Source organism: Scomber scombrus, chromosome 20 (assembly GCF_963691925.1).
Source record: "Scomber scombrus chromosome 20, fScoSco1.1, whole genome shotgun sequence".
Lineage (NCBI taxonomy): Eukaryota > Metazoa > Chordata > Actinopteri > Scombriformes > Scombridae > Scomber > Scomber scombrus.
The window spans coordinates 14011885-14027219 of NC_084989.1; the positions used below are offsets into that span (position 1 = coordinate 14011885).

General features: G+C 42.9%; 3 protein-coding genes across 3 annotated transcripts; 2 read left to right on the forward strand and 1 right to left on the reverse strand.

Moving 5' to 3' along the window:
• Nucleotides 1-678: 678 nt before the first annotated feature.
• Nucleotides 679-3444, reverse strand: rpl21 (ribosomal protein L21). The gene is made up of 6 exons (XM_062441209.1): nucleotides 3391-3444; nucleotides 2446-2524; nucleotides 2241-2302; nucleotides 1655-1767; nucleotides 1222-1372; nucleotides 679-801 (listed from the first exon to the last, which is right to left on the reverse strand). Exons 2-6 carry the CDS (start codon nucleotides 2510-2512, stop codon nucleotides 712-714), a joined length of 483 nt encoding a protein of 160 aa, XP_062297193.1. The 5' UTR covers nucleotides 2513-2524; nucleotides 3391-3444; the 3' UTR covers nucleotides 679-711.
• Nucleotides 3445-4977: 1533 nt separating this feature from the next.
• Nucleotides 4978-11253, forward strand: usp12a (ubiquitin specific peptidase 12a). Its single transcript, XM_062441210.1, has 9 exons — nucleotides 4978-5097; nucleotides 6140-6220; nucleotides 6318-6531; nucleotides 6766-7001; nucleotides 7362-7438; nucleotides 8031-8114; nucleotides 8231-8428; nucleotides 10175-10253; nucleotides 10358-11253. The coding sequence occupies exons 1-9, from the start codon at nucleotides 5050-5052 to the stop codon at nucleotides 10457-10459; spliced, it is 1119 nt and encodes a 372-aa protein (XP_062297194.1). The 5' UTR covers nucleotides 4978-5049; the 3' UTR covers nucleotides 10460-11253.
• A 1885-nt stretch (nucleotides 11254-13138) lies between these two features.
• On the forward strand, nucleotides 13139-14170 carry gpr12 (G protein-coupled receptor 12). The gene has a single exon (XM_062441211.1). It carries the CDS (start codon nucleotides 13142-13144, stop codon nucleotides 14168-14170), a length of 1029 nt encoding a protein of 342 aa, XP_062297195.1. The 5' UTR covers nucleotides 13139-13141.
• Nucleotides 14171-15335: the final 1165 nt, after the last annotated feature.

Here is a 15335-nt window from a genome sequence, read left to right on the forward strand (position 1 = left end):
ACCAGAGTTGACCTCATAAACTACTAATACTATCTCTGCTGTCTGAATTAGTAGAAGAGGGAAATTTCATGTTTATTACAAACCCATGCATTCAGAATGACATCTGATCACCCAAAACTTAGGCAGAGCTTTTTGGAAATTAGGTGAACAATCTCAAAGCACCACTGGGAATAAAAAATAATCATGATTATGATCATGAAATTTTTGACATGGCCACACAGTGAAGTCAAACCAGAAAAGTATAAAGGGCCATCAATTGCTGCTAGACAGCAATTTATTAACTTGAGAGGTTCAACTTGCCTGGCAACAAAATGTACAATCACAAATATTTAAGATGTCCAATTTAGCATATGCAACAGGAGATTAGCTTGTTTGCATCCACAAGGTCTAATTAAGAACATTAAATGTACACAAGTGAGTTTGTAATTATTTTCAGTCACTGAGCCTCCTATTTGTTAGATTACTGATGTTGAAAATGGGACGAGCCTCTAACATGACAGGTGTTGGTGCAGATGTGGAATGCTTGTGACATGTACCAGTCGCTCTCAGATCGCCGGTGAAATAAGTGCGTTTTATTTCATTGATCATTCAAAGGAGGTCAATCATCATTGAGCGACAACACGGTACATCACAGCACTTTACCATTACGACATTTCAACAGACAACATGACAACGAGCGTGTGTACAAATATTTTTATTTTGTTGAGCACTTTATGCCATGAACTCATAGGGGATGGGCTCCAGCAGCTGTGGCTGGTTTTTCTTGGTGCTGACAAAGTGAGCATCTCTAGGTGGAGCGGGCTGTGGAGAAAGACGTAATTTTAGGTCAATTTACAAGTGAAAAAAATCTAACTATGTTTACAAATAAAGTAAACCGAACACATAGTTATAATAGTTTTTTGTTGGCTTAAAATGTACACACTATGGAGACCAATTCATTCACAATGTTCTCCTAACAATGTTATCAGGATTTCCATGTCGTAAAAATTGCAGACATTCACATTTTTTTAATGAAGATTTTGATTGGTTTTGTTTTGATTTATAATAAAATGGTAGCTAAGTAATATCACCAAGTTTTCAGTGTAAGTGAATGTTTTATTTATGGTAAATTGTATTTCTTCACACGGATATCTTGAAGGTGTTCCTTTTATTTTGTCCTCAGCAAAATCACTAAAAGTTGGCAACGATAAAAAAAAAGTGCAATGTTTGTTGTGTTCATACCTGACGCTTCAGTTCCACCCAGCTGCCCTTCTGCTTGGCCTCCATCTTCCTGGCCTCGTTCTCTTTGACGCGCTGCAGGAAGCTGTCCCTGCTCTTTGAGTGCTTAACATGCTCAATGCGCACGTTGATCCTCTTGGCCAGGATCTTACCCCTGTGAGAGAAATCATGAATGCATTTACATCCAACGCATGAATCAAATCATTTGAGGAATACTTTAATTCAATACTGCTGAAATATCTGCAGCTCTTTGCTGTCTCCTCAATACAACCCCAGGTCAAACAGTAGCTTGGCTGGGATGCTTAAGGATGAAATACTTTTCCCCACTTGAATGACCACAGAGGACATAAATGATCCTTGTGGCAAAGTGATGATGGGGTTACCATCCGTCATCTTGGATTAAGTGTACACAAAATAAATATCACTTCCTACTTACTTGACCTGCTTGTTGACAATGATGCCGACAGCATGTTGGGTTACATTGTAGACACGTCCTGTCTTGCCATGGTAGCACTTATGAGGCATACCTTTCTGAACGGTACCTGTGCCCTGAAAGACATCACATACAGTAATGTAAGAACGATAATACACAGCAACAATAAAATAAACAATCATTATACCCTTGTCACCACAGCACAGAAACATTTTAATTCGCCCAAATTCCAACTAAAATTTAACTTGATCACCTAAACAAACATTTGTCAATATATCTGATGCATCTTTTTCACCTCAAAACTCAGCTCTCCTTGCACACTTCCAACGCTAGAGACCCTTAACCTTTAGTACTTTGATTGTTGCACTTTTTCCTTATGGTCTTTCTTGCACGCTTGTCTACTTCCAGTTTTTTCTTACTTTATATCTTTAATTAAAAACCTACCTGGCACTTTCTGATTAAGATGTACTTCATAGGCTACGAAACGGTTTGTACCACAGATGATTTGCACCTTCCACTAACACTTGATTGTCTTGCTTGTAAATCAGGATAAAAACATTTGCCAAATGATAAAATGTAAATGTCTTACCTTGATGTCAACAATATCTCCCTTCTTGTAGATACGCATGTATGTGGACAGGGGAATTGGGCCTGTGAAGTAAATGCAGCCAATTAGCTCAATGCAGATTTGACACTTAGTGTGGGCAGTTTACACTCAAATTTACCTCACAACATAAAAAAGCTTAAACTGTGGACTGATACTTAAAAAGATACATTTTAAAAATTGCACTCACCATGCTTGCGGAAGGGCCTGCTGAACATGTACCTCGTCCCCCTCCTCTTGCCTCTGGTGTTCGTCATGATGCCTGATTACTGAGAGAAAACATGCAAAGTTAGTGATGACACAGCTTATCCCTGTTAGTGGCATCATTTTCAAAGATCACTTATAGTATTTCTGGTTTGGTTATAAAATTTAAAGATTTGTGTTTTAAATGAGCAAAGTTATTGTTATTTAGTTGCCATACTTTGAGTATATTTTCAGGGTTGTGCACAAAAATGGAGTGCCTATTAAGTTTATTTTAGTGTAAATGGTTAAATGTTTAAAGCATAGAAAGTCGCTACCGGACGGTGATACTTGTGGATCTCATTTACAGGTCAGCACGAATGATGTAGCTCTAGATTTGGACATTTTACTGATACTTTAATCGATATTCTTTGAACAAAAACGCGATGATTGCAAACAACTCTCCTTACATGCGGATAAAGAGTAGCTCACTGTGTTTTTAACAATTGATTAAGTGCATGGAGACAAACTGTCATGACTTTTCTCTCCGCGGTGTAAGTCATGCATTGGGGATTTAATGTAACACGACTCATTAAACCTGTACGGAAACATAGCACGTTAACAAAAAAATACCAACCAAAACCGACTAAGAGTCAAGTTATTTAACGCAGACTTGTTGAGAAACCTAACTATTAGTAAATACATACAGCGTTAACTTGTATTACAACGTGTTTAAGAGGAAAGTCAGGTTGTTGCCAGTCAGGCCCGCATGGAGAGCCACGCTGCTGCTCCTGCTCACATTACACCGACAATATCACTGAGATACGTGACTTCATGCGATAATAACCCACTGATAGTTGTAAGGGATGAGCTTCGGTGTATATGTGGGTAAAATTATATACGAATGAAAGCAGAATAAAGTAGAAAAATATGATTTTGACGGAGAACATCTTACCCCCGGTCTCTACAAGATGGCGGGTACGGCGGAAAGAGAGAGCGATGGCTCCCAAACTCCGCCTAGTGAAATACAACAGAGGCTGGCTGCGATACTGCCTGAATAGAAAAGAACACGGTGACGATAAGGGCAGATCCAGAGTCAGCTCTTTTACCTCGTTGTCGTTAAACCGAACTGAACGCCCTGTACACTAACTGATTTTAGATCAGATCTGACCGATAACGTTTCTGTGATTTTTGCATATACTGTATGTGGACTGTTTATGAGACTACGGGACAAAGAAGTGAACAAATATATTAAAGCAGCGGCTCATTTAATATCAGGTATAAATTCTTGTAACGTTTTTTCACAGTTTTAATACCAGGAAGAGTTTTTTTTCCTTATTTGTACTTTGGTGCAATACGTAACTCACAGCCAACGTGATGATACGCATGCGCGAAATTTGAGCAAACCTTTGATTTCTTTGATGACAACCAGCTTATCAACCAAACCCTGTATTGGTGTGACTTCCACCAATGGGCATATCTCAGAGCAATAAGAAAAGTATGGAAACCCATTTCCGTCAATGTGATGAAAAAACTGTAAGTCATTATAGTGAGATACTAGCTCATAATAATGAAAAACACTCAAAATATTGATTCAGTATCTCAAAATAATGACTTATACTATGACTTACTAATATCTCATTATTTTGAGTTACATAGTCATTATCTTGAGATACTAAATCATTATTTTGAAATAATTTCCATTATTTTGAGATAGTTTCTCATTATTTTGAGATACTAAGTCATTATTTTGGGATAGTTTCTCATTATTTTGAGAATGTTTATCATTATTTTGAGATACTAAGTCATTATTTTGAGAAGGTTTCTCATCATTTTAAGAAGGTTTCTCATTATTTTGAGATACTTTGTCAATACTTTGAGAACGTTTCTCATATTTTGAGAACGTTTCTCATTATTTTGAGATACTAAGTCATTATTTTGAGAAAGTTTCTCATTATTTTGAGATAGTTTCTCATTATTTTGAGAAAGTTTCTCATTATTTTTGAGATACTTCCTCATTATTTTGAGAAGGTTTCTCATTATTTTGAGATACTTAGTCATTATTTTGAGATAGTTTCTCATTATTTTGAGAAAGTTTCTCATTATTTTTGAGATACTTCCTCATTATTTTTTAGATACTTAGTCATTATTTTGAGAAAGTTTCTCATAATTTGAGATACTAAGGCATTATTTTGAGATAGTGTTTCATTATTTAGAGAAAGTTTCTCATTATTTTGAGATACTAAGTCATTATTTTGAGATAGTTTCTCATTATTTTGAGTTAGTTTCTCATTATTTGGAGATATTAAGTCATTATTTTGAGTTAGTTTCTCAATATTATGAGATACTAAGTCATTATTTAGAGATAGGTTCTCATTATTTGATTATGTGATTATGTGAACATTTGCCTCTCTTAATCAGAAACGAATCGATGCACTTTATCGATCATTAGTCGTGTTGAAGCGAAACCGGAAGTAACGTGCAGTGAACGCTCTCGCGCTCTCGTGTTCTTCGGCAGTTGGACCTTCCGTCGCGAGCTCAGCAGAGTGCTCACGCGGGGAAAGCAGCAGTCCTGTCAGCGCGCGGCTGCCTGGTGGAAGATGGCGCGATCCGGATGGAAATCCTAATGACAGTCTCCAAATTAGCCTCTTTTTGTACCATGGTGAGTGGCACGGCGGCTCATACTGGCGTTATACGGGCTGCGGGCTGAGAGGGGAACCGCGGCCGCGCTGTTATCGGCTCTTAAACCCGCTGAATCATAAGTAAAAGGCACTATCAATCCCGTCTCTGCTAGCCAAGCAGTTTTCCGATCAGCCACCCAAACGTCTTCTCGGCTCAGCTCTCCAAACATACACTCCTGTGGGCCCACTGCTTGTTTAAACTCGCACCTTGACGACTTATTCGGCTAATGTGTTATATAATATATCTAATACGGCTTATTTGAGCGCAGTGTCGGCGCACCTGCTGCAACTCGGGATTCACGGCTAGCTGGCTAACGTCAAGGTAACTGAAGCTAAACCAGTGTCAGATCTTTCATAACAACTGGCACACAGCTGGATAATGGATGACTTTACACCGATAGAAGACTCATCTGCGGTATTTGTGGAGAAACCGTGCGCATTAAACAAATGTCGTGTTGGCCTTTGACAAGCTATCAGATATTATTGAACGCAGGCGATGACGACATGGTTTAACATTAGCTTCACTCCGGCGCCGTGTCTATACAGTTTGTTGCTGTCTGCATAATCGAGCAGTTTCACATTAACCCGTCTCACTAAATCACGCTTAACAGGATGTGCACGCCTCGAACAAACCCAGAGTGTTAACTTAACAATAAAAAAAAACCTCTGCGCTTGAATACTTTCTGTTCTGACATATTTTTGACATCTCAGCCGAGTTGTTCTACATGTGAAAGCGTCTTTGGAGAAGTGTGAGTGCCAGCCACGGACTACGCAACTTCACTGTCATTTTTAAAATGATGCATGCTTTTAGCACTACGGGCTTAAAATGGTTGGGAGAGGGTGGTAGGGGTTTAAAATTAGTTTTCTGTTTTATCCCAGCAACAAATGACCTTGAAAATACCAAACTACTGCCTGATTTAGGAATAGGTGTTATCAGGTTTGTTTAGTCATGACTCTTTCTTTATCAATGCCTGAATCTATCTGTTGTGTCATGATAATACTAAAATGTTTTGGCATTCACAGGGCGCCAATGCCTCTGCTCTGGAGAAAGAGATTGGATCTGAGCAGTTTCCAGTCAATGAGCACTACTTCGGCCTGGTCAATGTAAGCAAAATATTATTCTGTGTTTGCTTTACAATCCATCTGACTCCTACGTGCTCTTGGATTCTATTGTAAGCTCATATTTGGTGCTCATTCTTAGTTTGGGAACACCTGTTACTGCAACTCGGTGCTGCAGGCTCTCTACTTCTGCCGGCCGTTCCGGGAGAAGATCTTGGCGTACCGCAGTCAGCCTCGACGGAAGGAGAACCTGCTCACCTGCCTGGCTGACCTGTTCCACAGTATTGCCAACCAGAAGAGGAAAGTGGGCGTCATACCGCCCAAGAAGTTCATCACGCGGCTACGCAAGGAGAATGGTGAGACGAGAAAGGCAAAGTGATGTTTTTAGGGAGATTAGTATTTTTTGTAAAGTGTCAAGTTATCACTTTTACAGTTGCTAAAAATGTTTTCATCCTCTAGTTCTCTTTGTCCAATGACTCCTGCAGAGTGTAAACAGCAGAGCACCCAGAAGACACTGAAATACCTGTGAAACCTGAAGAATAGGTCAATTGTGACAATAAACTCTCTCTTTCTTTGCTTTTTCTCCTCAGAACTGTTTGATAACTACATGCAGCAGGATGCCCATGAGTTCCTGAACTACCTGCTGAACACCATTGCAGACCTGCTTCAGGAGGAGAGGAAGCAGGACAAGACCAACGGCCGCCTTGCCAACGGCACGTTGGACTCCCAGAACAACAACAGCAATGCCACGCCCGCTCCCACCTGGGTCCACGAGATCTTCCAAGGCACTCTGACCAATGAGACACGCTGCCTCACCTGTGAAACGGTAAGATGGCCTGCTGCTGTCTGCGTACACGGAGGCGTTTAAGTGGCTTACGGCAAGCGCTTCCTGTTTAAACTAATTTTCACTCAAGCCAGATGGTCCTGCTGCTGATTTCAGGGATTACTGCATTTACAAAGATGAAGTGTCTTAATGCACAGTTAGAGCAGCTAAAGCTGTTTGTGGCAAGTTCTGTCAGTGTGTGAGCAAACAGTGTTTTCAGTAAACAGAATAAAATCGCATACAGTAGGATTTTTATCACCAAATGTCAACAACTCTCATGGTGGAGTATTGAGACATCAAACCTGTCTAGTATTTGGGATTGTTTTTAGCTCATTTTGATGTGTGTTTATTTTTATTTTGCAGATAAGCAGCAAAGATGAGGACTTTCTTGACCTTTCTGTGGATGTAGAACAGAATACCTCCATCACACACTGCCTCAGGTGAAGCAACAGCGCTGCATCAGGCAACGAGGAAGCAGGAGTAGAAGTTGATTGACAGATAATTAATTGGCAAATATTTTGATAGGTGGTTAAATCTTCAGTCATTACTTTTAAAGCAAAAATAATAAACATTTGATGGTTTCAGCTCCTCAAATGTGAGCATTTTCTGTCTTGCATCATTATGAACTGAATATCTTAAATACCCATTTAAAAAAAAAAAAAAAAAAACTATTCTCAGATGTTTTAAATGCCAAATGATTCATTCAGAAAATAATCTTAAATTATTGCAGCCTCAGTTAAGAATTTACTCCCAAAATGTTAAAGCCTGCTTTTTAACATAATACAAAATATTAACTAGCATTGCAGTACTAGTCGCTGTTTAATATAACTGAGGGTTTTACTTATTTTGAGCATCTATCACACAAAGTAGTAACATTTTTAAGACATTGCAATCAACCATAATGTAAAACTTATTTAGATCCAAACCCATTGTGCTGTGTCCTTCACCAGCACAAGGAGAATGCAGCTTGAAATCAAAGATGTGAGCTTCAGATTGTGTATTGACTAATTTTCTCTTTTTGGCTCACCTCAGAGGTTTCAGTAACACAGAGACACTGTGCAGTGAGTACAAATACTACTGTGAAGAATGTAGAAGCAAGCAGGAGGCACACAAGAGGTCAGTATACAGTTTCTTATCTTATTGTATGATTTTTAGCTTTTTTCTAAAAATGCATTTCTGTGCTTTGTGTGGTTGGAAATTGAACTTGTCTGACACTGATATTTGTGATGTAGGATGCGTGTAAAGAAGCTGCCAATGATCCTGGCTCTGCACCTGAAGCGCTTTAAGTACATGGAGCAGCTGCAGCGCTACACCAAGTTGTCCTATCGCGTCGTCTTCCCTCTGGAGCTCCGCCTCTTCAACACCTCTGGGGACGCCACCAATCCCGAGAGGCTCTATGACCTGGTCGCCGTGGTGGTGCATTGTGGGAGGTGTGTAGGTGAACGCACAGCAAGAACACAACACCTTTTTAACCGTCTCCACAGCAACCGGAGACACGCAGACAGATCGTGGTGCTAATAATAAAATGGATTCGAGCATATAGGCACGAAAATAAAGGTGCATTAGAATGTAAATCACATCTCGCAGGACATAATGCAGAGACCTCGTCTATCATTCAGCTGGGCCGTACTTTTTCTGAGTGGGAGTTAGTCTGTCGGTGTTTGTTCAGGGTGTTTCCCTGCCTTTAACGTAACGCATGCTGGAACAGATTTTAGCTCTCCATGACTGGGGATACAAATAATCTAGTAAAGAAAATAAATCTAAAGGTCAAATGTATCTGGAGCTGATCGGTCTGAGTCTCCTCTCCTTCCTTTTAAGCTCAACTCCCACCTAAACTCCACATTTCCAGGGGTATTTTCAGAGCAGGGAGATGTTTTTTTAAAATGTATGTCATGTTACAAGGCTATAAATGATGTGGGATCTGTTCTCATAATGTCATGATATTACTTAAATCATACAATATGTCATATTTATGGGCTTAAACTTGCTAAAATTAAATAAATGATTAATCATTTTGGCATTAGACGGTAAACTCAGACTACATTACCATATGTGTCCAGAAGCAGGATTTGGAATATTATACTTTTACAATATTCATGCAAAATTAGGACTTGTCAGTCAACTTTTTAAAAATGTGTTTGTTCATTTTAAAAATAGAACCACTGCGTTATTAGCTCATTTAAAACCCAGATTTTTCAGGAAGAAGTGACTGGCCAAGTTTAGTTTTTTTAAGGAATAGTTAAGATAGTCACAACAGGTTGCTTAGTATGATGGTGTTTAATCTGAAGTTAAAGACACTTTTTGTGTTGGCTGATTGGTTTCACACATGTGAAAGAGTTAGTTGATGATCTGTAGGTGTTTATTGAAGTGCGAGAACCTTGCAGTGGAGGTAAGTGATGCCTTTTTTTATCTTATTTGTTTTATGTTTGTTCTGACACGTTGAAACAGCAAAAACGCTGTTTAGAAATCAGTCCTTGTACACCCACACAGGTGTTTGCACTTGTTTGATGATTAGATGTTGAGTGGAGCTGTGCTGAAATTACATGAAGTCTCCAAACCTCACAAACACAAAATAATAAAGGTGCAGCGAAACTAACAGGAGGATTAGGAGATGTCAGAATACAATATGACTGTGTTTAAATACCCATGAGTATCCTGGTTATGAATTTATGTATTTTGCTTTTAAACACCAGATCCTAGTTTCAGAAACTGGGATATGCTAGCTGGAGTCCTCTGATTGGATATTGTAACATGTAAACATCTGATCCAATGATCATTGTCTGCCATGCTTGCAGGTGTGTCACCAACTTTAGTTAGTTAAACAGAAAACATAGTAAAGTTACTGATCATACTGAAATACAGGGAAAGTCTTGTTTCCATTGGTAGTGATTAGATGTGACTAAATCTGGCGTGTAGAGAGCCAGAGTTCAATCTCAGCTGTTAAGGAAACTGTAAATAATGAAATAAGAGGCTGAGATGTTCAGAAACCTGGATACTGATGTGAATAACTGGCTTTCTCGTGTTCCAAGTAAACGTCATGTTCGAAATACACGATCCTGGCAACAAGTCTAATCAGGCGAAATAAGTGAAAACACATGTGATGGTTAGAGCTGAGTGTTATTAGATTACATACACTAAAGTTTACTCTGTAGAGCTAATAACATGTTTTATTTCAGTGGTCCGAACAGGGGTCACTACATTGCCATTGTGAAAAGTCACGACTTCTGGTTGCTGTTCGATGATGATATTGTAGAGGTGAGTGAGTTTATTCTGCATCTTTATCGGATTTACGTATCTTTTTACAGAGTTCCCGTTTTTTCTAACCCTGTCGTTTCATTGTTTTTTTTCTGTTCTTGTAGAAAATAGACGCACAGGCCATAGAAGAATTCTATGGTCTCACTTCTGAAATCTCCAAGAACTCTGAGTCGGGCTACATCCTCTTTTACCAGTCCAGAGACTAAATGTAGAGCGAGCGTTTCAGCACAGAGACCAGTTCCCTCTCTGTGTGGGGAGCAATGGACCAGACACCACAGCAGCCCGCTTGGTGTTACACCTGTCTGCACAGTTGTTATTCATACCTGTGCTTTTTACGCACTCAGCGCTGCAGCTCAGCCGTGGAAGCCCCTCACCCCACCCCACATACCATGTACCAGCTGGGCTCCATGTCCCACCTGCCCCCCCCCCCCCCCCCCCCCTTCCTCCTCTTTCATCCCCTTCACTCTGGTTGGATGCTGCTGCTGCAGGGACAATGAGACGATAATGAATGAAAACTGTGTGTCAAGATTGTTTTTAAAGACGTTGAATGAGGGTTGTACAGATATCGGCCGGCGTACGAGTGGTGTTTAGGTTTTGCCTTGGGTGTGGGGTGGATGGGTATTTAATAATTCATATGATGTGATATTGGCCTGGTGTCCTCACCCCCCACACTGTTAATTCTGCACTGGGATTTTTGTAGAGTGGATCATGTTTTTGATCGCGGCTGTATACGCCGATGGGTGGGGGGTGAGCGTCCCACTTAGGGGGCGCACCGGGTTGTGTATTTCTACAGTGTACAGAATGGTATTTGTATAAATATTACAAGAAGATAATATTATCATTGGAACATGTTAGACCTTGAGAAGATGTATTAACACTATGGTGCACTTTTGATACCGTTTTGTAGGTGTTGGCAAGTTTAATGTGAGGGTTTGCTTGAAAAGGCCTGTTGTGAAGCGATCATTTTCTGTTTTAAAGAAAAAGAAATAAAGCCAGTAAGATTGAAGAAGGGTGTGCTCTCTTTTCTGTGTCCCACAGGTGCGCACTGATGACTCTTAAGAGCTCAACATCGCCCCTTAGCGGTGCTACCTGGTAACTCTTTTCCACTGCAACAGGAGTTATTTGTAATTCATTCAGACCCAAAAGGCGGGTGCTGTGGAGGAAAACAAACTGCCGACATGATGCTCGCCTATAGCTCACTGCGTGGTCAGATAGAGGCACATTAACCCAGAGATCAGCTCCTCACCTATGCGGGAGGTGTCCTGGAGGCTGTGCTTGCAAGGATGGAGTGATGAAGCAGAGAAGATGGAGGACAGGGGGGAGGGAGGGAGGGAGGGAGGGAGGGAGGGAGAGGGGAGGAGGTTGGTGACACACATCAGGGTTGCTGTTAATAGCACAGACAGGACCAGAATAGCAAGGCGTCGCAGGAGGAGAGCGAGTCTCTCCATCCAGCATCCTCACATCTGAGACTCCAATCGGGGTCCCAGAGGCATTGAAACTAACACTAAAGTGTCTTGTACTGTATGTGAGCGTATTGATGTGTTATTCACGTTAAAACATATATTCATTTCTGCGTGAAAGTAGAGCCACCTGTCTGCGCCCTTGAGACAGCGCCGACCAGACATTGAGCTCTTTACCGGAGCTCCAGGAGTCTGCTCCATTTGGGACTCCTTCTTCATCATCGTCCCCCTCCTCCTCCTTTCCACACACAAACACACACACCTCCTCCTCCTCCTCCTCTTCCTCTCTTCCGCCGTTGCTCCGCTCGCTGCCTCCTGCACAGCCGCAGTCCACGGCGATGCGCCGTTAAGGGCAGAGCCGCTCCGCGCTCTTTTCTTTTCTTCCATCGTTTCCAGCTTCCAGGCAGAGACAGAGGAGCATCCCCATCCGCGGGCTGCGTGTCTGTCCGCCGCCGCTGCTGCACCACCATCCTTATCACTAACATGGACATACGAGGCTGCACTTCTTCCATCTAGACGGGAAGCCTCACCTCACAGAGTCAAGGTAGGCTGCAGCGGTATTATTGAGCATCCTTTACATGCATAGAGAAAAAAATGCAGCCTGCATCCTTTTGCTGACGTGGAGCAGCCAGTGTGTTCCTCTCTAATGCGAGGTGCAGAGGGGTAAAGCAGCACCTTATGTCCACTAATGAGAGATGGATGTATGGTGGTATAGAGGCTGTACTTCCATGACGGGAGCGGCACTCGGTCTCAGTCAGCAGGGTGAATTATTGCCGGCACCGGTGGAGGGTTATCGATAAGAAATGTGGCCTTAAATTTGCTGCAAAGCCTGCTGTGGCTTTTTTTTATTTATTTTTTTTATACGATCCTCTCGTGTTTCCTCTGACCATGCATTAGTAAATAGAGCTCTTCACGTGTGTGGTTTAACCCGCAGGCTTTAAAAGCTTTAACAATAACTGCTGGGTTTAATGCTCAGGAGAATGTACATAACCTGTGAACTGTCACTTTTTTAAATTTTCAGATTCAGAGACTGTCAGACTGTAGTTATCTAATGCAGCGGAGGCTTTCTGTTCCTATCTGTACAATGGTACCATAAGTGTGTGCTCCTGAATAATGTGCATTCATACTGAGAATATAACCTTGACTGTGTTCATGTTTATGTTGTTTAATGTGTAACACAGGTGTCTTTAAAGTGACACAAATCCAGTGGCGTGTAAAGAGGTGGAGTGGTGGCTGGAGGGAAACGGCCCCCCTTGTTTTCAGACTGTAGCGCTAAACAGACAAAATAGAGAAACGGTGTTTTTCAGATTTGAATCTAGTCCTCCTTGTCACTGTTGGGTTAGGATGAGGGCTTTAATAAAAGGGTGAGTTCAACTTTTTTTATAGTGTTTGAGTGTGTTTTCATTTGCGTTTCAGACGGGGGGCACAATGAGTGAAGAGCCAGCGGTCACCCCCAGCTGGCTGACCCCTGACCCCACAGCATGGGCCAGTGGAGGCGGGGGCCCAATGGACAACAGCACCGGCCTTGGGATGTTTCCATCGGAGGACACCCTCCCGCCCAGCCAGCTGCCGCTGCTGGTCAACCCCTGGGACATTGTGCTTTGTTCATCTGGGACTCTGATAGCTTGCGAGAACGCCCTGGTGGTGCTGGTGATCTGGCAGAACCCGGCGCTCAGAGCCCCCATGTTTCTGCTGATTGGAAGCCTGGCGCTGGCTGACCTGCTGGCCGGCCTGGGCCTGGTGCTTCACTTCACCTGTGCCTACTTGCTTCACTCTGACTCGGCCCAGTTGCTGACTGTGGGCCTGGTGGTAGCCTCCTTTTCCGCCTCCGTCTTCAGCCTGCTGGCCATCACTATTGACCGCTACCTGTCGCTGTACTATGCCCTCACCTACAACTCTGAGCGGACAGCGGCCTTCACCTACACCATGCTCGTGCTGCTATGGGGCCTGTCTTTGTGTCTGGGCCTGCTGCCGGTCACAGGGGTCAACTGCCTGGCGGAGGAGGCCACATGCAGTGTGGTGCGACCACTGACCAAGAACAACATCGCCGTGCTGTCCGTCTCCTTCCTGCTGCTCTTCGGCCTCATGCTGCAACTCTACGTCCAGATCTGCAAGATCGTGATGCGCCACGCTCACCAGATCGCCCTCCAGCACCACTTCCTGGCTGCCACACCCCACTACGTCACAACACGGAAGGGCGTGTCAACGTTGGCCATCATCCTAGGCACCTTTGCTGCCTGCTGGATGCCATTCACTGTCTACTCTCTCATCGCTGACTACACCTACCCTCCACTCTACACCTACGCCACGCTGGTGCCTGCCACCTACAACTCCGTCATCAACCCGGTCATATACGCCTTCAGGAACCAGGAGATCCAGAAGGCCCTGTGGCTGGTGTGCTGCGGCTGCGTGCCTGCCAGCGTGGCCCAGCGGGCGCGGACCCCTAGTGATGTCTGACCAAGCAGACCCAGGTGGGAAGAAAGAGGCGCCCTGGGTCAGCTCTGCTCCTCACTGGATGTGTCCGGTGTCACAGAGAGCAGTAGGGAGATCAGGGCAAGTGGCAGAAGGCGCTGTGGCTTCAGTTCTCACTGAAGGTGTTGCTGGCAGAGGCAGTTTGGTTGCTTATCCACAGCCCACATGGATGGATGGCTTTCTTTTTTCTTTGTTACACTCCCCAAAGGGCAAGATGTCTCACTGTCTTCCCCACTAAAAGGCCCCCCTCCGTTCAATCCGTGCCACGCCCTTTCTCTGTTCTGCAGAGCGCCCTGAACGCATCACATGTTACAGGCAGCAGCTGTATATAGACTGTGCATATAGTTAACAGCACGGGGAGCTTTGGTTGACACGTGCTTGTTTTTCTTCACATAGGGAGGGATTATTAGTGTGCGCCCCCGCTCGAGCGTGCGTAAATGCGCGCGGCAGATTTAACAAAGCAGTGTGTGCGGTGCGGTGAGGGGAGGAGAGGGAGAAAGCGTCCGCGGCTTGAACACGCAGGCATTTATTTTCCACAGTGAAAGCCCGTCTGGAGCAGCATCCCGTCGCTCTGCTGCTGCACTCTGAACGTGAGTCGAAAGCTAAACAGCCGCGGAGAGCTAAAAATAGACCCGGCGCTCTCTGATCCGCGCCCTGCGTCCTCCACAGACGCCAAGAGAGAGAAATCAAGCCGCTTCTTCTACTCGCCTCTCCCATTTCCCCTGTCTTTCTGTTCTCTGTGGATTGTGTGTGAATGCAGTTTAGTTCAGCCCAAGACAAAGCCCCAGGAGACCCCCGCCATTAACCTCCTCCTCCATTTTTTCTTATAAACACCAAACCAATATAAATCCATCGTATTATGTAACCACTTTATATCCCTCCTCTTTTCACTTTCTCAAAAAAATTGCTTTAGATTTTTTTTTTTAATGATACATAATTTTATTAATGTTTCTTTGAGAATTGGATTTTATTTCAACACTTAAGTTTTACCTCTAAAAAATGATGATCAAATCCACAGAAAAAGCAGAATTGTATGGGTGCTTTTTTGTCTTGGAATCTACTAAATATAAATGAATCTGAATGTATTTCCATCTGTTTGATCTCTAGTGGCTCCTCAGCTTCTTAAGCAATGGTTCTCAAACTTTATCTC